The 26,377-nt window shown below is 34.5% G+C and overlaps 1 protein-coding gene across 2 annotated transcripts; it reads left to right on the top strand.

Annotated features, from left to right (window-relative positions):
* The first annotated feature begins 660 nt into the window (after positions 1-660).
* On the top strand, positions 661-21,154 carry LOC136987936 (zinc finger protein 468-like). 2 transcript variants are annotated; one of them, XM_067285706.1, is made up of 7 exons: positions 661-1,000; positions 3,601-3,803; positions 7,037-7,194; positions 9,247-9,307; positions 12,640-12,788; positions 17,977-18,139; positions 20,085-21,154. In XM_067285706.1, exons 1-7 carry the CDS (start codon positions 903-905, stop codon positions 21,080-21,082), a joined length of 1,830 nt encoding a protein of 609 aa, XP_067141807.1. In that variant the 5' UTR covers positions 661-902; the 3' UTR covers positions 21,083-21,154. The 2 variants fall into 2 exon arrangements, with proteins under 2 accessions (XP_067141807.1, XP_067141806.1); XM_067285705.1 differs by having other exon boundaries at positions 7,037-7,215.
* Positions 21,155-26,377: the final 5,223 nt, after the last annotated feature.

Raw genomic sequence — 26,377 nt, 5'->3', positions numbered from 1 at the left:
TATTAAAAACAAGCGACATTTGCGCGCACGTAAAAGAAAATGGGCACGAAAAACGAACAGGACACAATAACAAAGTAATCGGCTTCGATTGCTTTAGTCTGGAATATTTTCTAAATACTGGTGAGTGCAAAGATCGTCTCTTCCATGACGGCATATGCAAAGATCGTCTCTCTGTGGCTGGCCAGAGTGTAGATCACTTCTCCCGTGGCCAATTGAAAAATAGCTTTAATTAAATACTAAATACATTTATATAAGACATATTTCAAGCATTTGAAAGTCACGGAAAGTCTAATCTGAGTGTTTACATTGGATGGCCGAGCGGTCAAGGTGGCAGCCTTACCGCTCTAGGGACCCCGGGTTCGAATCTGACGGGTCGATAAATTTCCAGACATTTTTCGGGAGCGGGTCCGTCCGAATATATTGGCACCCGGTCGCCCCATTGTGCTCTGGCCGAACACATAACGGGCTTCCTAATAAAAGCCGTTTAGTGGCCACAGGGCGGAAAGAGTTAAAAAAATATATATATTATTATTTGACATTGTCCCACGATATTTAAATTTAATATAAATTAATAAAATGTTACAAATATGAATATAATATTTATAATAAAAATGGCAATTTGTGGGGGCGCTTCGAAACCGATTATTCGACGGGCACTATTGAACGGAAATGCGATGCGTGGCGCCGCCACGAGTGCTTTATGTAACTAATAATTCGTTTTATCCGCCAATTTTGTTTAAAAATCTAAACTAAACAAAGTTTGACCTAACTCGAATTCGGAAGCGGTATTTAAGAGTTTATCGACAATCGATATACGCCAAGTATCCGTTTCGGGTCGTTATAAAGTCTTCAACGATTGGTAAATTCGAATTACGTTCGAGTGACGTCAGTATTTTTGAAAAATGTCAAAATCGTTGAGGAAATGTCACGTGAAGTTTTGCGAAAACACTACCGCAAATTGTAATCTCTCGTTTTTTAGCCCCCCAAAAGATCCTATAAGGTAAGAAAAATTCATTAAATTATTTATTTATAATATATTTCATTTATGTGCAAAATTTCTATTATAGATTTTGTAATTAAATTATAGCCAAAATTTTTAAAGGTAACTGTAAAATATTTATTAATTTAAAAAAATATATATATAAAATAGTAAAACTGTGGCTTGAAAATTATTCATAATTTATCATAAATTGAAGCAAATTTTCATTTTCTTTTGGTGAACTTAAAGGCCATGTTACTGGGTAAAACAACTGATGCAATTGGATAAAGTAACTAATGATGCGTTCATTTCATTGGAAGCAGGCGACATTGGTGGCAGCTATATAGACTAATACTGCTTAACCGGGCAACGTACCCAAACGTACGAGCAATAAAGCATGCAAGAAGCATTGTAACTTGAAGGCAGACGATAGCTTTTATATTAATTTGAAACGGATGTTATGACCATGTCACTTGTATCTATGGTACAAGAGACAATTGATGAAGATTGGCGTATGAGATGTACTATCAAGAGATTACGTTATTAAAAAATACGTCATTTGTCACTTGTTTGGTTCCGGATCCTTAAACCGATTAGTTCACATATTAATGGCTATATAATAATGATATTTGGACTGATGTGGAATTTCTTTATTGTGTTTCTCCAAAACACAGTATATATATAATTGCATTCGATTAAGATACCTGAGCTTTGTTAAAATAGCTTTTTATGTTTGAAATTGAAGATTTACAAAATTTTATCCAGCAAAACTGTTAATTTTAACATTTTTCTTTTTGAAGAATAGTTGAAATGATAGATCTTAGAATTAATAGTTTTGATACTATGATTTGAATTATAATTTTCAAGTATTATGTCATTTGTTGCGCCACATTTTCGTCAATAGAAAGTAAGGAAATTTATGCAGATAATGGCCTTTCACACATTGCACTTACAGATTAGTTAAATTTACTGATACTAATGCTTTATATGTAAAAGTTTTCATCTGTTAATATATTTTTTTTTTACATTGGTTTAAAAATGCCAACGAATTACTGATGATTCCAACTGGCATGCTAGCCTACCGTAGCATTTGGTGCCGACCAGCAGCATTTTATGATATTTTATAACATTTGTAATTTCTATAAAATAGTAAAATATGCTGATGATGGTTTGGCTACGCGGCATTGCAGGGCCTCTCGTGCACTGCTGTGTAGCACGGTTAGCAAACGGAAAGATATTCTGTATGATAAGAAAAAGTAAGACAGAGATAGGAAATAAATCACAATCAGAAAAATCGTCGTCCTTAATAATTTCAATGAATATCAATAAACTGACTGATAGCAACTGTCATGAGTACACTAACAGTAACAAAGCAAATATATATTAGTGATTAACCACCATTTCTGGATACGGATCACAACTGACCTTCATAGGCTCGTGACAAGTCGCATGCATTTTTTCTTATGGAAGTGTAGGCCTTAAGCCTGCCAAGTAGCAACATACAGCATAATCACCAGTACACTAGGTACAGCTGTATTATTAAAATATACAGTAAAACCTGTCCAAAATGAACCAGAATAAAATCAAAACCTGCCTATATGGGAAAATTCTTTGAAATAGAGCAATTTTTTTATGTTAAAAACCTCGTTCAAAATATAAACCTGGCAAACTGGAAAAATGTTCAGTACCATGCAATTCCAGTTTATACAGGTTTTGCTGTATGCTAATGATATGCAGTTTATTTTCATCTTTTTACTGGTCAAGTTTAGTTTGAATGTTTTTCATTGCGAATATCAGCTTAAATAGGATTACGTAATGGTGTGAGGCAGAAAACAAGAAAATAGAATTACGTTGCCGAAGCCTCGGGGCCATATACCAGACTTCGCAGGCTATATGCAGTCTGTGGGCCATCAAATGTTCATCACTGGCCTATATCATGTAAAAGCAATAGATAATAACTTTTCATACTTTCTAATAGTCTTTGCATTTTACTTTATAATCAATTCCTAAGTGATTGCTATCAAAATACGTAAATATTTTAATAACTTGACACGATTAACTTGCTGTTGTGCTTTACCAAGCTAAATTTGCCTGCAAAAAAGGCTAAATATAGCATTGAAGTGCAAATGTATATTTAATTATATTGATTTAGTCTTTACTAATCATTAACTATAATAAAAGAAATAATTAACTAATTCATATTTGCTAATATGTTTACAATGAGATTATTGGTGTTGTTAACTCTACTTTATTTGCCGCGCGAAATTGGAAGCCATTTTCTGGACGACTCTCATATAAAGTGATTATACAGAATTGAATATTGAAAACAAAGTATAAAAAACACAAATACAGCATTATTAATTAAATAAACTCAATATTTAAAAGCATTTTATTATAGCAAAGTCAAAGAAGCTTCAATAAAAATGGCAAAAGTGCTTCTACTTAAACTATTTAATTTATAATTGAATCTTTATTTAACGCCATCACGAAATATAAGAATATTAAATGAATACATTAAATATCCTTTAAGTTACAGTAAGGAGTTTAAAAGTACTTTTAAATATTATGAATATAATAATCTTTTTAAGTATAAATATAAATAAATATTTATTTTATGATAGATCGGAAGTGTGGTTTAGAAATCTGCCGATCGAAACGTTAGTAAAGAGGAAATACGTGTGTAGCGATCATTTCAGAATGGAGGCGTTTACGGACACTACAAGGCGGCGCTTGCACAAATTTGCGGTTCCCGAAGTGTGGTGTTATGCCAATCTACCGGATTTTATAGAGGAAAGGCAGTACCTAAGTGCATCGATGAATTTTGGTAAGATACTTTACGTCAAGCTGAAGAAATTTTGAAATAGTTTGCTGATTTTAGACCACAAACTTAATAGAATTTGAATTCGTTAGTGTTTATCGAGATTGAAAGCAATTTCTTAAAATTATTATTAATATTATTCGCATTCAGTTTCATGCAAATACAAGGTCGTCGAAAAGAATGCCACTTTGTGGACTTCCCTACGCAAAAATGTCTTCTCTGTTGCAGTGTCACCATTTTTGTTTATGCTGACTCGTAGAGGTAGTAGACGAGACATTTGAATGCAGATGGGAGATGAAACTCTAATGGTTACTCTATAGATTGGTGAACATTGCATATTTATTGGTTAAGAATTAACATAATTACAGTAATTTACATACATAAACAATGCTAGGCCCAATAGTTATATTCGAGCCAAATGATTCCGAGATTCAGTTGGGCTGTTTACCACTATTTATTAATAATTAAGTACAAAGTAATTTGGCCTGGAGTAGGTGTTAGGCACCATCTCTTATTAAATTCAATTAAATTGGAATTTATTAAATAATATAGAAATTTCTGGAAGAAAATAATTGGCTTGGAGCAGGACTCGAATCCACAACTGCCATTTACTGTGAGGATATGTTGCTAGTATGGTTATTAAATGTTTCTACTAACTTAAACCAGTTATTTATATTAGAGTTTATCATGCCAGTGAATATAAACTAAAAAATTTTTTAAATTTAATGTATATTTAAGTTTACAAAACAGAGATTTTACAATAATTAAAATTAATATGTATACAATACACCCAAGTGCATTTCGGACTCTGAAATAGTCCCTCTTCAGTTGATGTTGAATTTAAACTCACAAGATAAAAATACGTAAAAGTTATATTAAAAGGCTGAAATAACAACGAAGGCATCACAATTAAGAAACTGGTGCAATCTCGCAAGTGCGATATAATAACTTCTATCTTTTTGAGTGAAACCATCTGTACAGAGTTCTACACGCAATTAATTACAATCAGTTAGAGACCTCTTTATGTATCAAACAATAAAGCAGTAGACACAATACTTACAATCGATGCCTCTGAAGGAGTGACTGAAACATTACGCCACATAAAAAGAAGAGAAATAATGCACATTAACAATCAAATTCCAGGGAAATGATGTATAAATATGCAACCATTTGCGTATTTATACATCATTTTATGTCATCAATCTTTATTTTTATTAATATAATCATATTATCATCTATTTTTATACCCAAGTTATCATTAATTCTTTTTTAACTTTTATTACAGTTAAATTTCTAGGTTTAATTTCTTCGGTATTACAGTGGAGCCTCGGTTAACGAGCGTAATTTGTTCCAGAACCTTACTCGTCGTGCGAAACAATTTTTCCCATAGAAATTAATGTAAAATATGATAATGCATTGCCAAAAAAATACTCAAATACTGTATTTACTTGCATATAAGACAAGATTTTTATTCATTTTTCACTGCTTCAAAAACCTAGGTCATCCTATACACGCAAGCGAAGGATCCTTTGCGGTTTTGCAGTAATTTTTGTGAACCGTGGATAGTTCATGCTGCCATTATAGCAGAGTGCTATCGAGGTCAAGAATGCCGCTTTTAAAGAGATGATTCGAAAATAGCTGGTCACTTAGCAATGTTATAAATGTAGTTATTTCATATTTGTTAAATAGGTCTTTTTAATGAATATTTGTACAATTTTGAATCATTAAAAATATACTTTTTTTCTGTCACGTGCATTATAATCTTTTAGTTTTGCTACGTGGGTATTAGGTGCATTGAAAATCATTCTTCAAAAGCTGATAGCAGTCATTCAGGAAATATTGAATTTTAAATTCACTCGACGGATCAGAGGACGGCGATTTGCGGAGTAAGAGTGAAAAAGAGGAGAATCGTAACGAAGCTTCGGAGGGCGAGTCCGAGTAGACAATAGGTGATAGCGTCGAGAAAGCATGGTTGTTTGCCTTAATACGTGCATTTGACGATAATTGATTTGTGATTAAACAAAATAAAATTAGAATTGTATTAATGAATCTAATTTTCCGTATCTTGATCTTTAAAGTCACACCTCATCCTATATGCGAGTAAATATGGTATTTTACGTATAACGTTTATTCAAAAAAAATTATACAATATACATTGTTAAGGAGCGTGAATCATCATCGTCTTTTCTTCTAGCATGGAATGAACCAACTTGAAACAAGAATTCGATTTGCAGAAAACAAAAATATCACAGATAATAGCATGATGGATCATGCGCACAATCTGGACTTTCCTTTTCTCGTCACTCGTTATGAAAAACTTCGCTCGTAGTTAGTCATTTTTTAAAAATTTCGATTTTCTCGTTATGCGAGGTGTTCGTTAAGCAAGGTTCCACTGTATATAATAAAACAGTCATCTAAGTATCCATTATAAAATTTAATTCTTTTAATATTACTTATGAATGTGTCAATGTCAATCATATTCAAATCAGCCAGTTTTGGGCTATTATAGACCCCGTTGGTATACCCATTTTTCGAGTAAAGTATTTCGACTATGTCGAGAAATGTCGAGAAAATATTAATAACTGGTTTAAGTTAGTAGAAACGTTTAATGAAATTAAGGGCAGAAAGCAAAAAACATTATGTTAGTATGGTTATATTAAAATTAAATATGTCTGGAAGCGAGCGATTTCATGGATATTCGGGTAGTGTAAGTCTGCATTTGTACTGCCGACGACGACGACCGCAGATACTAAACGATAATGGTGGCTTGTCTTTTGTTGTATTTGTAATAATTATTAGTAGCAGTATTGTGTTGTCTTCTATCAGTTCATTTTGCGGCTCTCCCGAGTGTTGTCATGATATCCCAGTTGAAAACCACTGGTGTATGTTGTCGTCGGTGTTTTTATGACAACGTACATCAGTGTATTTGTCATAAAAACATTATTGTCGTGTGCGCAATGTTTTTAGAGGCAAAGATGAAGATTATCAAGATTATTGATGAAGGGATAATGGGAAACTTCACTCAATTCTGTGCTTAAGATCAGGTGTTGGAGGAGTTCTGTAACACCTTTGTGCCAAAACAGAAAAGTTTTCTAGATATAGAAGGAAAATCAAACCCTAAATTAGTAAATAAAATGAAGGCCTATTTGATATGATGTATCGATATAACATTATTTCATTTGTTTCAAAGTTTTTCTAGGCAAGTTCAACTATATTATAACAATATTTTTATATTTTAGATTGTGGAGATAACAACAAATCCATCTTTTCCAAAGAAGAAATGCCATTTATTATTAAAAAGGAACCAGTTTGGGAAGAGGACATCAGTGACAAATATGAATTTGAGATTGTTAGTAATGATGTCAAAGCCAAGAACGAAGAATATAACATTGTTACGGTAGAACATGATTTATATATAGTGAGTAATACACTGATATATGTAATTTCTCACCATTTGGAGTACAGAATTTATTAAATAATTATGCAAGGTGTATATTAAAGTCTTTATATGCCCATTAATCACATTGCAGTGTGTGGGAGATGGAACCACACGTTAGAATTCGATGTGGCAAATTATTCCAACAAGGATTATCATGAGAACATTCTATTATACAATAATGTAGTTTATCTTGTAGCACATAAGCACTTTACTGTAACTATACATCATGTTTGTAACTAACTATCCGCATTTGTCAGTTATGTGGGTGTATAAGGACTTTGCACACTGTATGTTTGAAAACAGGAAATGCAATTTTGTTAAACATAATCTGTAGTATTAATCTATACGTTTGAATTAACGTGTGAACCAAACTGTTATGCAGTAAGGTGCTGACCTGTTGCATAGGTTCAAATCTGATTTTGGACTGTGTCGATTTATTGTGAGTACTATGAGTCAGAGTATTCTTTGCAATTAATCCACGATGACTGATCCCATTATGGATCAAACTTGCTTGTGAATAGACATCATTAGCGAGGTTGAGGCCGAAGTTTTAAATGCAAAAACGTGTACGTCGGACATTAAGCGCCGCTTTCCTGTAAGCCTAGAAGCTTGACATTGGCGTTTGGAAAGTCAGTGGAATTGTGCCCGACATTCCAAACGCCATTGTCAGACTTCTAGACTTACAGGAAAGCGGCGCCGAACGTTTGACGTACACGTTTTTGCATTTAAAACTTTGGCCTTGACCTCGCTGTTGTAGCTGGACACTTGGCCTTAAAATTTACATGCCTCAATTTCTCTAATTAATTAATCAATATATTAAATATAGATTGATTAGATGTATCATGGAGTGGCCGATGTTAATTATGGCACATTAAGAGTAGAGTTATGAATAAATAATGAAAAATGACAACCTCAACTTGTATTTCCCAAGTAAAATGTTGATCCTGTAAATCAGATTTAAATGATAGATACAATTTTTTCATATATAATCATCAGTTATTCTTATAAACTGAAAATTTGCTATTTGTCTGTCAAACATTGTGGCCCACTGAAAACTGGTTGTTTGTTTGGGCTTGTGCTTGACCAGTGGACTGGCCACGTAGAGTTATTCTGGATGTGTCTAACACCTAAATAAGGTCCAATTTCCTGTAGAAAGTTGTCTTGGGAGGCATCCTCTTGGAAGACCACACGTGTTGCTTTGTATCAATCCAGTCCAAACATTGCGCTTATTATAATGTAAACTGTAGCAATGATTATTCGGTTTTGCTGATCATTATATTCTTATCAAGTAGTTTTGAGAAAAATGAACAAAATTTGATTTAATTAATTACTGATTGTACTGTATAATTGATTTGCTGTACAAAATACATTTACAGAATGTTAATCATTAAAATGAGAGACAAAGTAGTTATTCAGTACTGCATTTAAAGAATTCTTAGCCAAATGATCACGTGAGAAAGGATTCTATCAGAATGAAAGATCGAAGTTCAAATGTTATCTGGATTGCTTGAACTTCTTCATCCCTCGTAGCTCATTTTGCATGTTGGCAATATATGCAGTTGCTAAAATTGAAGTCAAATCTCATTGTGGAGGTTGTCCTGGTTTGAATCCAATCCAGACTCCCTTAATTTACTGCAAACAGTAGAGATGTTTTAACTTGTATTCATGTAGGCAGATTAGACACATCTGTAGTTATATGGTGCAATGATAAAGTCCCTCTGCAGTGGGGGGGAAAGAGCTTTTGGGAGCAAAATAATTATGTCGCAGGCAGACTGTGCGTCAAGGGTTAAAGTATGTTATGATGTCGCTACTCTGCCGAGCCATGCGGGTGTGGCCCACTGCAAGACTTTATGATTGTACTGTATATTTACAGATAGTCTTAATGTGCTTTGTTTTAACCAGTCAATCAATTGCATAGTTTATATATTGAAATCTTAACGCTTCAAGAAATTCAAATCTGACTGTATATATAATCACATATATATATGCTAATTTATTTTTTTATTTCAGAAGAATTTGAAAAATACTAAAAAGATTAAGAAAATTTCCTACGATCACTGCATTTACGACGGTAAGTTTCATTTGTTTAAATCAGTTATTAGAAGAAAGAAATAAATAAATTTGAGAACAATTTACGCTCTGTCTGGAGTTTTAGTAATGGCGATCAAACTGTGTGTTACGTAGTCCCAATTTTGTTTTCACCTCTGCAAGCCGACACTTCTCTCATCATTTTGGCAATGTTACTATGCCTACAGAATAGAAAGTTTTTGGCTGGTGTTGGAACCATTGTATGACAAACTCTCTGACTTCAGTGTTCTGGTGATTCTCCTCTTCCCAAGGCTTCGTTCAAAAGCCGAACAGCTGATAACTTTATGGTGACAGATTTGGACTGTAGGGAAGGTAGTCCTGAAGCAACAGAGTCCATTGATTGCCTCTCTCCACTGTGCACAGAGTGTATTCTGTCATCAACCAAAAGACTACTCTGCAGTCACAGTATCATTGCCAAACTGATGGGAGAAGTGTCAATGTGTAGAGGGGAATATTCTTTTGTCATAACTGAAATTCCAGACAGTAGTCGGATTACCTTCGTGTGAATTTGACGGTTTTTCAGAATCATCAAATTCTGGGAACGGCAGTTATGTGCAGTATAATTATACATGTAAAGGTACATAAATATTAGATTTCTGAGATGTAAATATTTTATTGGTTTCACAATTAACAAATTATCTTATCTGTATTGAAACCGTAGTTTCATATAACACATATTCAACAATTTAAATGTGGGTATGTTTTGTGTCCAAAAAATACAGAATAATCATATTCCGCTCCTCAGAAATGTCTCGGCCCTGTTGTCATTTATTTTGAGCTTAACTCTTTTCACATTAGCCCACATTATCATAAAGTTTGAAGGGTTCCCTGTGGGATCTTTGTTTGTTTACGGAACAATCTCTTTAACCAAACAATTTGTGATGTTGAATTTTGGCACACGTAGAAAAGACACATTACAGGATTTTCAGAATCATTAAATTTGAGGAATGGCAATTGTGTGGGAAAAATCGCAGAAAATCACTGCCTTATGCATACAATCCTTTAAAAAAATAGCTGCATGTGATTGCAGGTTAATAATATAGGAAATAGTGAGCCTAACCTTCATTTTGTTCTGCCCTTATACTATGTTCGCACACAATCTACGGCTCGCTTCAATCTTGATTTACCTACAATCTGGATTGCGACTGTCGCTATTCGAACGTCGTGCTGTTCGCACAGGCAGTTCACTTGAGAACAACCCGGCTATTACATGCGATGATAAAACTGACATAACTACGCAGTAAGTCACGAACACCAACAAACAAATTAGAAATAAATATAGTACTTTCTTTGCCATTTATCTAATGTCATTGTCTCTCCAAATGCAGTATCTTTTTTATTTCTCTGTCAATAGCCCGACACATCTTCCGCCACTATTTTGTATTTTCTCGCGCTCATGGGATTGTGGAATCTCTCTTATGACTGGATCTAGTTTCAAGAACTCTCTTGAGTCAATCTTGATTGAACCTTGTTTCAGTTGAGATTGAAACGGTCGAGAGAGGTTGCACGAAGGCATAGTCGCCGACCTTGGTCACAATCTAGATTGAAATGCTTGGTGTGAATGAGGTATTAAACGTATCAATGTCAAAATATTGTGTGGAAGTCATATCAAGATTGTAGAACTGAATATTAACATTATCTTTACATTATTGTGTATGTAATATTTGTTTTTGAGATATAAACTGAAATGTAAGCTGACCAAGATTATTGTTTTTCAATATGGTATGCTTTAATATTAATTGGATGTAGTTTGATGCATTATCAAATTGATACATTTGAGGAGATTTATAATTTTTATGTAGAAAGAAAGCTAGATACATCAAAAATTATACAAAACTGTATATAAATTTGAAGAATAAGAGAGAATTTAAAAAATTTGTGTACAAAATACTTTGCATGCTTCTAAGCATCATAAATATATAAACTACAAGAATAATTAATGAACAATACTGCATTCACTGTTATATTTGTTATTAGATAATGTAATGTTTCATCAAATAGCTTGATAAGAACGTCATCATCGTCTGTCGGTGCCGATTCGACGGTAACTTGCATCCGAGGCAGAACCGAGTTTTGCCGTTCCAGTTCCCAGAATATATTGCTGACGAAGAGCACTTCTAGCACTGGCACTCTTGTATGAATTATTTATAAACAACTTTAAAGTAGATTTATGTAATTTCATGGTATTTAGTTTATTCTTATTTATTTTCTTTCTCCATTTGAATATTTTGGTCACTACTCGTTTAGCTGCTCGAGACAATTACCTCATCACCTCACTTGTTAAGTGGGCTTCATTGTCCTCCTCTTATAAATAGACTAGGTTATATGATTCTTTTAACAATATTTATGTATGTAAACAGGCCATACCCTTATATAAACAGAATTTTTTAACATATGGCCCATAACACATACATTATCCAAGTTTTAGTTGTCTGTTTATATATTTATTTTAATTTATTTTGGTTAACAGTCATTGCAACAAATGGCCATTTAACGCACGAACCAAAGGAACTGTCAGATTATTAGATAAATTTAACATTAGATGACAGCCTAACAGGCTGTTTCATCCGCAGTCTATCACAGTGAACAGTATAATAAGTTTTTTATTGAATGTCTAGCAACCTAACAAGATGGCGGAAGCAAATGCCACTAAATTGGTATTAGCAGATTTATTTTGTCAAAATATCTTTGAGTAAATTCGGACGAGTAGTAAAAGTGGTGTTAATAATATAACCGTGGAGACAGCCGTATTGCTTGTCGGAGCTCACTCTGTCTGTGGCCCGACGAGTGTGATGCATGTTAATGAATATTGGAACAGATTTTAGTATATCATTGATTACTATTGAACACATTTTAGTATATTGATGTGCTGTTTGATGCGTCAATCAGCGCATTGAAGAATGAAAGATTATCTACAGGTAATTAAGGGCAAATGTATGTCATTTTTGCCTTTGTTACTACCAATATCATTTCACAAATCTTTGACGGGTTGTAAGAATGCCCCGTATTGGCAACAGGTTTATTTACTTAGCAAAGGGAATTGTCGGCTGTTTAAATTACATTCTCATTTTCTTGAAATTTTTACGCCCCTTTCACCTCTTGTTCCAGTTTGTCCGAGTTTCCATTAGCCCTCCCCTCTTCACTTTCAAACTTTTTTAAACTTCTGGAGCCCCCAACCAAGTATCAAGCATTGCCTGGTCAAGATATGTGACCGATCTGTAATAATAAGTTTTAAAAATATTTTAGTATATGTTAATTATACAATGTTATATTATGTATATATTTAATTCATGATATTTTCTTATATATATTTAGTGTTTAAGTTTGAAGGAAAGAAGTATAATAACGGATACGTGAAGACCGATGACTATTTGGACGTCAAACCCGATCCGAAACTTCTCTCGGAATGTAGAGTTGTTTGCGAAAGATTGAATTTAAAGATCAGAAATAAAGAATGTTCGGAGGTTAGTATTATTATCAGAATTCAAATTTTGAAATAGATAAATAACATATATTATCAGTGATGTGTATAATAGCCTAATAATTGTTTCCATTTTGTGAAAATCTAAAAATATTTAGAAAAATGCATTTATGCTAATCGGAAATTGAAATTGAAAGACGACGTACAAAATTTTGAATGCTAGAATCTGTTAATTATAATTTAATAAAGATATAGGTGTAGGCAATATAAGTTTCTGCTTAGGTCCTTTGTTTTTGTGGTCTTAAACACACTAATATATGCTTGTTGCTACTCACTCTCGGTTAGGTATTATGTACAGTACATCACACTAGATAGTTCTTGTACAGTCTTGAGTATTATATGAGTTGTGAATTTATGTAAACTTACAAAAAAGAGAACTTGCAAATCCCAGCTGTTCTGGCTTGTAGTTTAACATACTATTTGTCTATCTTACAATATTTTTTATCATATAAATGTTATACTGGTCTTATAAAGTGTAATACTATGGTGTAATTGCAATGAACTAAAATGGGGATAGTTAGTACTGACCGAGTGCAATCTGTTCTCTCTCTGACTACGTGAAAGAAAAATCCGCCACGTCGCACATCACCTTTATGTATACAGCTAGTGGAAGGAACGGTGAAACTAAATCGAGGTGTCTCTAGCGGCGACGCCAGGGAGATAGAATCGGGGCTACAAAGGTGGCACGTGCTTCTCCTTTTCGGAACGAACAAATAATGTTTCTTAGAAGGCAGTGTGGTTTTGAAGCAATATCTACTGAAACTTTGAGAAAAAGTAATTTAAAGAAAGGAGAGAAACTGTTCAAATGCGGACACGTTTCCAAGCTAATAGAGATTTCCATGGATGAGAACACAGATTCAAACATGAATCGAGGTTCAACTATCATCACTGGAGAAGTTGTTTCCCAAACCAGTGTTTCCAAGAAACCCTACCATGTTGAAATTAAGGTATTTCTTTTTTCTTTCAATATTTGCATAGTTATCAATACGAGAATGAATGACATGCATTTACAATTAGAAACAAGTAATGATACAAGGGGATTCCACTTGTGTCATATAATTGAATTTAATGTTTTTAATGCTAATATCGACAAGTGTGTGTGTGGGGGCATCAAAAGCCCTCTTTTTCCTCTACATATGGGCATTTTTGGTATCTGGCTAACTGTGCTGATCCATGTAAAGTGGAGCAATTGAAAACTTGGTTATTTGTGCACGTGCATTAGAACTTTTTAAGCACAATCAAACAAAATAATTTAACTGTATTTAATCTTTCTAGAAATATTAATAAGAATTATAATTTTAATTTAGATCGTATTTTTGCTATTTTTTCAGTTAAACAAGGAAAGGAAAATAGTTGATAGCCAATGCCAATCTGGAGTGGGTCAGTGTAAGCACAAAGCCGCACTGATTTTTGTCGTAAACGAAGAAAGTTGTGAAAGCAGGACCAGCGAACCCCAGGAATGGGGTAAGCCAATTACAGCCCTACGACAAAAGTACAAGAAAGGCCGCACCTTAGCTCAGCTGTTCGGTGATGTGCTTGTTTGCCCAGACACAAGTAAAATTCCACCTTTTCATTTTTTAGGGGCATTTGGGAATTCTCCAGATAACTCTTTAACTTTAATATTCAAAAAGGAGGATCAAAATGAAACAAGGAGAGTATGTCGGGATCTCTTGTGTGGTATTTTAGATAGAGTGGATAAACTTGTTACTGGTTGAAGCATGTTTAGAAATATTTTCCAAACAAAATGAAATAGTTGTATACCATTCATACAAATGTGAAGACATGGGCTGTGATATTTTAAAACTAAAAGCTAAAAAATTTTTACTAGATGAAAAATGTGTTTTGTTTTATAATACTTCTGTGTTGGTAACGGCTAACGAGGCTGCCGATATTTGTGTGAAAACTATTCAGAATGCACAGAATGGTTTTCCGAAAGAAAGAAACGGTTATCCGCTTCTATTGCACATCGCATCAAAACAAGACAAGACCACTACAACAGTTTGGCTTGTAACTTGGCTTTTGCTAAATTCAAACCCACTGTGTCAATGAAGTATGGGATCAGTAATGAACCACTGGCCTTAGAAGAGTTTTGTAAGGCTTACAATTTTTCTGTAAGAAAATCTGGTCTGATTATGAATATAAGACAGCCACGGTTATGCTGCAGGCCTGACGGATTGATTAAGATTGGCTCCGAGTTTGTATTGTTAGAAATCGAGTGCCCTTTTTCTTGTAAGGATAAATCAATTGTGAATTATGAAGATAAAACATGCAATGTGAATTACTTAGAATTTGAGAGTGACGCATTAAAGTTAAAGACGGCCCACTCTTATTATTCACAAATACAGTTTTCTTTGTATATTGTTCAGAGAACTAAATTTAAAATAGTGCCAACTAAGGGTTTATAACAGGAGATTGGAGATTGGTTAGAATGCGACACATCTTCATTATGTAATTAACCTCAGGAATTAAATCAATTGTGATTTTATCAAGAACACGATAAGTTTAGATGCGCTTTATGACTCTCTCCACATGTATTATAACAATGGCAATATTGTATGTCTCTTCAATCTGTTCTTTAGAAAACTGCTGGCCTGAGTGGGCAAAAGGAGGCATAAAAAGTTCAACGGTCTGTTTTTATATTTGGAAACCCCTTGTCAGCCATTACTGAATTGCCTGGTTCCAGAGGTTTCAAAAAGCCAGAATTGGCTTATTGTATTAGATGTAATATAGGCGTCTGTGCAGTGACCTCCATATCCATTTGAAACAATAGATATTAATCCATTTGGTGTGATGCTTATTAAGTACTTAATTGTGTATGTCTCATTATAGTTGGAGTACATAAGAAGTTGCTGGTCTGGATTAGGAGGTCTCTGGCACTTCAGCTCTGTACAGTCTATTATGCATCTTACATTAGGATATTTTCTAAAACTACTTGGCATCACAGACTGTGTAGCAGACTTGGATGGTTAATAAACTACATCACTACATTAAACCACTAGTTCTTTCAAAACAGAAAAAAAATGTGCCAAAGTGGTAGTACAGAGTGAAAACAATACATGTAATGCTGCAAAAGGCAAACTTAGATTAACAACAATCTGTTTTCTGTTGAAATTTTCAAACAATGCTTTCTTTCCAAGAACTGTAAAAGAAAGGCAAACATTTGCAATGTGAAACCACTCAGTTTATCATTGTCATGAATGCTGTCAAAATCATTAAAATTTTGGACAGATACCTCAAGACCAGATCTCGAATCTTTATATTCCTTCACTCTTATTTGGTTATTAGGTTTGGGTAACAGCTTTTTACAGTAAATATTAGTTTGGTACCCACATCATTACATAACTTTTCACAAAATAAGACTGCAGTATTATCTGTACTATAAAGGGATTCCCCTACATCACTTTGTGTTCCAGTGGCATGCTTGGTGATCACAGGTGTGGTTCGGTGTCTACATCCTTGCTGTTACCCACACTCTCCTCCACCTTTTCTTCTTTCTTTCGTGCCTGCCTTAAAAACCTATCAACATTTCCACAACCCCATTTCTTGTAGCATGTTGGAAAAAGCATGGATGGTCAGGGTGATCGATTTTCCATCCACTTACAATATGCTGACTGCAGACTTTTCGGTTTGCCAAGGTTTCTCATCTTTTCTGAATAGCACCCTAGCCATTTACAGAGATCACTACAATACAATATGTTTAAATGTCAATTATATATACACACACAACTTTAAAAAAATACATTCAATGAAAATACCCAGGCAGAATACTTACTCAATCCACCAAATTGCAGCCAGCCATTTCTCTTTCCTCCCAGGGTATTGTTCATTTGGGAACGAATAAAACTTCGTACCTGGCGGTGCAGTAATATAGGCAATGTGGCGATATGCTATATTACTGTATATATTTTAGATATAAGTTTAGTTTTAAGTTTTCTTTCTTCTTTATTCTTCCATTTTGTTTTCTCGAATTTTTAACTAACATTCGTTTCCTGTGGGTGGGGTAACCTTTTCTAAGAATCACATTAACAATGGGAAGTGAAGGCCCTGAGGCTACTATAACAGATAAGAAGGGACATTCTTGGGTTGGACTCTTGGTGAAAGCAGATACGTAAAAGGTACACTCCTGCTTGTCATCTAGAAGGACAAAGGGAGACAAAGGTGGCCTGCAGAGGAGAGAAAGGATCCTGTTAACATGAAGAGAGAGAAACAAACGTCCAATGTATAAGGAGGATCATTGAAGAGATCCAATTAAAGATCATCGAGAAACAAGATTTATAGTGGCTTCCCACCAGAAGAGCATCAATACCAGATAAAAAACCTGGGTATTCTTTATAACCTCCTCTTCTATCATACTAAAACTTTTTTGTTAACCTTTCTTTCCTTTTTTAGTGTGAGTGTTAGTTGTAAGATTACAAGTCTTTTACTTATTTGTCACGAGCGGGTTCCCTTGGTTTGTATTTACTCGATTCCTTGCTCCGATTTTGGATATTTTGTAATGCTCAGAGTTGGAATCCGAAAAGAATCCTGTGTATTACTAATCACGTGAAAAATAAATAATTGTTGTTATTTATTCGTATACTGCCTTTTGTGGACCATTGTACATTCACGTCACTCTCACAGTAACACTACAGCTGACCACACAACAGTTATTTTTTGAAGTTTTGTGTGGCGGAAAGCTGTGGTTCATTATCACAGGAAGAAAACAAGCACCATCTTTCACATGTTTTCCCAAAGCAGTTTTTTTTGCAGGTGGCGTTGAACTTTGTTCCACTAGCTCTACAGGGCTCTCTCTGCTTTGTTGACATAGAAGTTTCCAATAAACTAATAATTAGTTGTTAATATTGTAATTTTAAAAAATTTTAATCTTTAATTGAAACAAATAATTAATTTTCTGTAAAGTGTGTAAGAATTGGGAATCGTGATGGGATTTGCTCGATTGCAATCCTTTGAAAATGCCCAATTTTTCTGATTTCCGATTACAATTGATCGATTCGTCAACAATCGTCGTATAAACATTACATTATAGAAATAGAATCTCACACTACCTAAAACATCTGTTGAAGGAATGAAAATATAAATTGAGATGATTTAAATTAGTTTTAAACATATAATAATTAATTGCTAAATTTGTCTAGGAGTAAATATTAATTATTCAATTGTTTTTATTTCAGAATAAAAGTGACGAAACAAGCATCGCGCCAGAGGTGAAGAATTCTACTAATGATCAAATCCATGTCTATAAGAATTCACCCAATGAAAATCAAAGTAATTTGGCAAAGAGCATCAAAGATCCAGCTTCAAATTTGTCGTCGGATAATGAAGCTAGTAATGAAGGTATTTGATATCTAAATTAAAATAGGAGAATACAATTGATTTATTTTCAGTTAATATAGAATTATCACTCTGTTAATTAATTCTTAATGCCAACAACTTTAATTGAGATGATGGATACATTCAAGTATGCATCAAACTGCACCATTGAATTGCGATGTACTATAACGTCTTCTGATAGTCACTGACAAATTTGTTGGCACTGCGACTGATGCACATTGCACTTATTGGACCACAGATACAGTGAGCTGTGATGAAGCAACATGGCTACCTTCACAGTTATATTATTAACACCATTTTTATTACTTGCCTGTATTAATTTAAAATTATTTTTGACAAAATAAGTCTGCAAATGGCAGTATAGAACCATCATATAATCTGCCATCATATAGGTTGCCAGACCTTCCAGTAAAAAGCTTATTAAACTGTTCACCGTACATTTAACCCCCCATCAGTCGTGGCTGAGGCTGATGCATTCTGGAATGTAGCCAATAAAATTTATAAATAAATTTTTATATGATAGACAATATCCAAAATAAATAGAGAAACAAAACAGGTCAAAATTGCTAAGGTATAAACAGAGGTATTTTTAGTATTTTGATGCCTATAGGCAATAAAACCAATGTGTGGCACCAATAGTTTTACTATTACATATTAATTAAATTATTATTGTTGTAGATAATTTAATTTTTTTTAATATTTTGTTTAATGTGTAACGTCACCTGTAAAAATTCATGGCTGTAGGCACATGCCTATGTTGCCTACGCAAGAAAACACCTCTGAGTATGAACTTTTCAACAGCAAGTATAGATTTGCAGTAAAGCTAGTTTGCCATTTTGCTAGATGATGGGCTTGATTGCCTGAAAGTGATACTTAATTTAAGTTAGTAAACTCCAATAAGGCTACTTTTACATGATTCAGATGTTTTCCCTTCAGGTATGTATAAAGCAATGATAAAACCGTTTAGCTATTTAATTATTTTGCATTCAGAGAAGTGTAAGGTCTTAACTCTCCTTCAACTGGAACAGTGCTTACTTGCCTACAGCACGATCTCTGCGTGTGCTATTAAAGAGTAATTAAAAATAGTGGTTAATGGAGTGAAACGTGGGTTACGTTTAATTTGTTTGTAGTTTATAATATGGAGCACAGTCATTTACAGATAAACATAAATATGGGAGTGTTGGTACCATGAAGGTTGAAATTGGAACAATGACATCGTGCCAGAAGCAGGGGGTGGAAGAAGAGCAATGCCTATCCATCCACTGCTACTGTTACCAATTAGATGAACATTAGTACATGTAGCATTTCTGTGAAATCACAAAATATAAACTTTTATTAACTGAGGTGCGATGAGCAAATGGGTGAAGTGTTAAAGATGTTGGCACTCGGTGTCAGTGAAGCCCACCAGTGGCCAAGTTAGTAAAATTACTTAATACAGGATTTCTGCTTGACTGATAGCCTGGGTGGACAGAGTTTTTTGGGCTTTCTCCATGTATTAAACACTTAATTAGGAATTAGTTTCCCATAGGAGACACCCCCATGACAGAGCATCTTTGTGTTGCATCGCTATAATTCATCAATCCAATTCCACTACGAGATTCTATACATTTACATGTACTTGTATATGAGACATTTTGAGAATTTCAATAATGAAAATTATTTTTTCTTGTTTAAAGGATCCACGGGTTATCTATATTTAAAAAATGTATTGAAGTGGGGTTTGTCTTACATAACAGGGAGAATTGTATGCTGATGTTAAAAGCAAAGTTATGAATTTACAGCTACAGAGCAGCAAATGGCTCCCCTAGGTACAGGGTATTCAGGGTTATGTGAAGGTTTTTATTTCTGCTCATGATACCATGACCTACAAACAGGAAAATACACTAATAATTTTTAAGATGTAATTTATGATGTATTTAAGAAAGTAATTTATTTGTCTTTATTTCAGGGTTTAAAAGTCACAGAAGAAAGGACATTCATTGTAACTTATACGAAAATTATCAATCAGAGAAAGATCTTAAGAATACGAAGATTAAAGTAAAGACGCGTAAACGTTCGCCCACGTTAAAGAGGCATCGATCGACAATCTGTAAAATGAGAATGAAAGGAAAATGTTTAATAATGCACCCTAAAAAGAAATACAAATGCAAGATTTGTAAGAAAGTTTTCTCCTATTATTTAGTTTGTAAAATTCACGTTTACTTGCACAGAGGAAATCGACCTTTCAACTGTAATATTTGTAAAGAAAAGTTTTTCTTTAAGTGTTACCTGAAACAGCATAAAATGAGACACTTGGAAGATGACAGCAAAGACTGTAAACATTACATAAAGCAATTTAAATGCATATTAGATGTGCAAAATGACCATAAATATTGCTCCGATATTCCTGAATCAAGTCTGTTGCAATACGAGAAATGTAATTATGAAGAAAGCCCTCCTTGTGACGTTTCAGACGAGAGCTGCAAAGAGGAATCAAAGTTATTTTGTCAAGAGTCCTGTGTAGTGGAGAAATACTTTAAATGTGAAATCTGCAGAAAGAATTTCAGGAAAAAGTGTTATCTCAATATTCATAAAAGAAGCCATTCCATAAGAAGAATATATAAATGTAGACACTGTCCCAGGATTTTTAACATGAAAAAATATCTAATAAGGCACCGAGAGCGGCACTCTAAACTAAAAACTTACCAATGTGAAATCTGTAAAAAGAATTTTAGAGTTAGACAACAATTGATATATCATCAAAAATTTCATTCCGAAGGGATGCCTTTTGAGTGCAATTCGTGCAAGAAAAGTTTTAAAAGGTGGACGGACTTACAGCACGCCGAAGCGAGACCCTTTCGGTGTAAAATTTGTGGGGAACGGTTCGGGACCTGTTCGGAATTTGCAACGCACGAGAAACTGCACTCCAATAAAAGACCCCTCATCGTGATTTTACGACAGCAATAAGTGCAATCTTACGTAACATTTTTTTATAGCGAGAGCATGAAGTTCTTTTCCAAGTGGTTGAATTACAAAAATATAATTTTGTATATATGCATTTTAAAATTTTATACGTAGTATATATGAACATCTTCATGATCAAAATTGTTAATACGCACTGAACTTCCTTCAATATGCTTAAGCAACAAATGAGATTTAAACAGCAGTATTTTTGACTTCTAAATTTAACAAAATTTTTTGGATTACATAAAAAAAAGTTTACTCCAGAAATAGCTTTACTTACGTTATTGTTTTCCCAAAGGCAGCTTTTGGACTGGTATATAATTGACTATTGTTAAGCATTGTTAATCTAAGGCTTCGATTGATAAATTCTACGCTGTACTTTTCATGTATAAAGTCTTGATTCCACTTGCAAGTTTCCAGGGGCAGTTGTGTGGGAAATGTACAACGACAGGGACGTATAACCTTATTCTATTGCAGCATTCCGCAGCCTTTTTCTACTTGCAGCACACCAAAATGTTATTCCCCTAAAAAATGTATATGATATGATACTATTAATAGAATTACGTAATGCCACTAACCTATTATTATTATTAAACAGACATCAACACCTGTGAGCAAATTTATTTTACATATAATTTCTTAGAATATATAAAAATGCATGGCTTGTAATAAAGAATAAACAAACATCATCGTTATTTCCTCAGTGCTGTGACAGAGAATGAAATACAAGCATACATGTGATGGAACGCCAGTATGCCGCGACACACCGGTGCGGAACACTGTTCTATTGAAAGTGGTATCTTCTATATCTATTGAAAGGAGCCAATTCGATGCACTTTCACACTTTCTAACGTGGAATAGATTCTATCGTTCTGATGTCGGATACATATTATTTGGTACGATATATGTTATCGGCTATCGAGTGTCTTAGCAGCAATAGATATTCAACATGTCAAAATTTTTCTTACTGATCGGGCGAGCCTTGTTTTATGGGATTGTTTTCATAGCTGCCGTCACTGCTTTTGGAAAGTTGTAAGCATAATCGACTTTAAGATTTATGCATTAGTTATTAAACTGTGAAAAAATTATATTTGTAAACTTTTCACAAGGTTTATACTTGTGTCTGGGCTAAAAATACTTCAGTTATTAAGTTTGATGGCGACATGTTACAAATTGTATAGCATTATATTATCAAATCTCACTTTCATCACTATTTATTTGCATTTAGGACTTAATGTGTTTTTGATTGGTTTAGTCCAAATGAAAGATAGATAGATCAAACCTCTTGTTGGAACATCTGTGAAAATTTTGGACACAGGTTTGGAAGAATTCCGATATATTAGGAGATAGACAAGGTCTTATCTGGCTTACATCCTCCGAAATTAAATATTATCTGGGGTTAATGATTTATGATACTTGACATCCAATGACTAATGATATATTTGATTTCTATTATTCGTGTAGTCACGTGTATATATCCTTGGAGGAATTTGGGTTCAAATTTAGATGTTTGCAATTTGTTGCAAGGATACAATACTGGGTATGTTCTGGTATGCATTCAAACTGCACATTGGTGAACCGCAATATACTAAAATGGATTCTGATATTTGCCGACAAGCTCGTCGATGCAACTACCAAAGCACACCATATTCGTCATGCTGTGGATACTAGCACTGACAAAGCAATATATCTGCCTCTATAATTATATTATTAACACCGTTTTTTTACCTGTCTGTATTGATCCAGATTTTTGACAAAATAAATTTGCAAATGCCAATATAGCACCATTTGCTTTTGTTGTATTGTTAGGTTGCCAGACATTCCAGTTAAAGCTTGTTAAACCAGCCGCCGTGCATCATTTGTGGCCGAGATTGACATACCGGAATGCGCCTACCGTTTAAAGATTAGCCGCAATATACAAAATCAAGGTTGGCTGTAAGCCTGTGTTTTGGAAATTTGTCAGGAAATTCAAATCCACTATTTGATTTTCACACTACAAGTTTATTTAGAGTATTTGCAAAATACATTTAAAAATAAAATCCAGAATGGAATGTACATAGAAGCAATATATTGTACTGTGACTGGTTAGATATATAAGATTTAATCTAACTAAAGTATGCACTAGAAATTATTTTTATCAAAACATAATTTTGCAAATTTAATAATTTGTAACCTTTTTAAAAATGTAAAAAAAATAAAATCTTTTTGCTGTTGATATTTTTTTTGTGTGTAATAATTATAAAAATAAACTCTGTTTGCCAAATTATCACACTAAAGTAAAATCACAATGCGCAATGGTTATTAAAGTGAGGATTTACGTTATAGACGAGTAAGGTTACTTTGTTGCGCGGACATTTGAAAATGGTCTTCACACAAATCGCCTGGGAAAAAATACTTGATAAATGAATAAGAACAACTTCCTGAGCCAAAGTGGAGTTGACCAGCGATCATCTCTCTTCACTTTTGCGAAGGAGCTCAACGCTTCCACTCTATTTTAAAAAACTTTTGAGGCGATGCCGTTTTGTTACAAGCCGAGGGTACTAACCGAAGATGTGAATTTGGTAAGCAAATGCCAATAAATGCATTAGAAGAAATGGAAGTGTCTCTTTCTGTAAAGAAAAACTGCAATTAAATATGGCATAGACAGGATTACATTGCGCAGGTATAAAAGTGACAAAATCTAGACAAAATAGAAACTAAAGGGAGTCAGTACAAAATAGATTGTTCCAAAAAAAAAATTTGTCATCAATTACTTTGCCGACCAGCAGTAAAATGAATTATGGTTTGAGTAGAAATGCCACTATTAAGTTTGCATTTGAATATGCACAGGATTAATTGAAAGAAGATATCGGAGGGCTGGTCAGCAAACAACTTTGCAGGACGGCCGGATGGCCAAGCGGTCAAGGTAGTAGCCTACCGCTCTGGGGGACCCGGGATCGAATCCGAACGGGTCGAATAATCCCCAGGAATTTTTCGGGGAGTGGTCCGTTCGGATATGTCGGGCCCCGTCCCTCACCACCCAGTCACCCCATTGTGGGCCTGGCCGAACCCATAATGGGTCTACTAAAAAAGGCCCTCTTAGTGCCCATAGGGCGGAAAGAGCTAAAAAGAACAACTTTGCAGGGAAGGATTTGTTGGGTTTTCGAAAAGAACTCTAATGCAAGTTTGATGACTTGAGGCAACAACTCTGTTAAAGCTACCAGCTTTAATAAGAAATATATTGGAAATTTTTGAAAATTAGACATAATAGAGAACAGTTTCAATTTTAACCAAAAACATTTACAACTAAAAACGGGCGCCCGTACTTTCTAATCCTCAAGGGAACCCCAAATTCTATCATCAACAAACAGCGGAATATTCATGACTTGGACTATTCTGGGAATATAGAAGAAACTAATGAACGATATTTATCTATTGTTCCACGCAACTTCGTCGTGTGTAAATTAAGTCCTTTGCTATTTTATAGGCAGAAAAACTAATGAAGCCAACTGTTAGGACTTTATACAAATGAAAACAAATTTATGGCAAAAGTGATAATGTAGCAAAGAAGAATTTAAGATTGTAGTGGGAAGAAAGGACACGCCATTTTCCGAGCCGGCAGCTGGACATATGGCGTTTCTTTATGCAACGAGAGTGTAGCGAAATGACGTCACGAGCAGAGTTGGCCAATTAGAAACCAGTTTCAGTGTGTTCGCTGTAAAGCGCAGCATAAAGAAACGCGGCCTTTGCGAAGTGTTTTTCAGTCGCCCTCTGGTGGATTATTTTGTCTCATTTTTTCCGAAATTTTTAAAAAAATTCGAGTTTTCAAATTTCTTCGAGCTGCGAAAAATGCAATAAATAACGTTTTTATTGCGCGCCGAGTTTACTCGGAACAAAAAGTCTAAAAAGTGCCGGCGTCTCACTGACTCCACGCAACCTTTCGGGTAGGAAAAATTCGGCGGTAAAACACGCTCGCGATAATCGCTATCGTCGATCGCGAGCATCTTTTTCGTTATCAATTCTTTTCTCCCAAATTTTTTTTTATTTCAAAAAAGGATTGATTCTAGCTCGATTTTGAAGCGAAATATCGCAATTTATTATTAAACTCAGCGAAGTCTCATTATACTCTGCGAGAAATCGCGTTGTCGCGCGCGAGAAATAACAGCGACAAAAATTTTCAAAATTAATTTCGCGAATGCAAATTGAGCTAATTGTATAATTTTTGTTTCTCGCGTAATAATTTCTTTTAAGTATTGTCGCAAATGCATTTTTTCGATGAAATTTCGAGAACATTTTTAGTTATAAATAAAAGACTTTACGCATCCGACATCATGTCGTAAATCGCCGAATTTTTGATGGTCCACCCATTATTTTTTTGATTGCTTCATTTCATGCACAGAAAACATATCTAAACTATCAGCAAAGAATTTTGACGGATTGAATAAAACTCTGAAGGTTGAAACCTACATTTTCTAGGTCCAGTACCTAGCGGCCGGATGGCCGAGCGGTCAAGGTTACCAGCCTACCGCCCTGGGGGACCCGGGATCGAATCCGGACGGGTCGAGAAATCCCCAGGAATTTTTCGGGGGGTGGTTCGTCCGGATATGTCGGTCCCCGTCCTTCACCACCCGGCCGCCCCATTGTGGGCCTGGCCGAACCCATAATGGGCTTGCTATAAGAAGCCCTCTTAGTGCCCACTGGGCGGAAAGAGTTACAAAAAAGAAAAAAAAAAAGGTCCGGTACCTACAGTCTTATTTTCTCTGCTATTTATTTATTTATATTTAAAGATAAGAAGGGCTGTCTGTGTAAGCAACAGACTTTGCCCTGTATGATAAGGAAGGAAGAAGTAATAGAAAGTAGAATTAGAGAAAGAGGAAATAAAGGAGGAAAGGAAAGTGTGATATAAGCAACCTTAAGCCCAAGGGACCCCATGGGCGTCTGCCTCGCTTTTATTAAAAGAAAACAATTAAAGTATATTGGAGTCAATTACAAATAGAAATTACATAAATAACATAGTTAATTGACTATGTTAGTGGCTGGTTTGCCAACAATCACATTACAATTTACATTATGTACATTATTTACACAAGTAGGTCCAGTTAGTAACGTCGTCGTCATCGTCGTTGTTACTCTGCTCATTTGGTTGTTGTATCTGATATCTTGATCTTCGTTTTCTCAGTTGTCATGGTTTTCGTGGTTTTGTTCATTTGTGTTTGTTGTTGTGGGCGTCGTTATAGTTGTGATGTTTTCATTTTGTCAAAGTCATGGTTGGCATTGTTGTCTTTGTCGTTTTCGTCGAGTGTTTTATTGTTCATCATT

The sequence above is a fragment of the Centruroides vittatus genome, unplaced genomic scaffold (assembly GCF_030686945.1).
Source record: "Centruroides vittatus isolate TY-2023 unplaced genomic scaffold, ASM3068694v2 scaffold_2906, whole genome shotgun sequence".
NCBI classification, from domain to species: domain Eukaryota; kingdom Metazoa; phylum Arthropoda; class Arachnida; order Scorpiones; family Buthidae; genus Centruroides; species Centruroides vittatus.
This window is presented reverse-complemented; position numbering and strand designations above follow the sequence as displayed.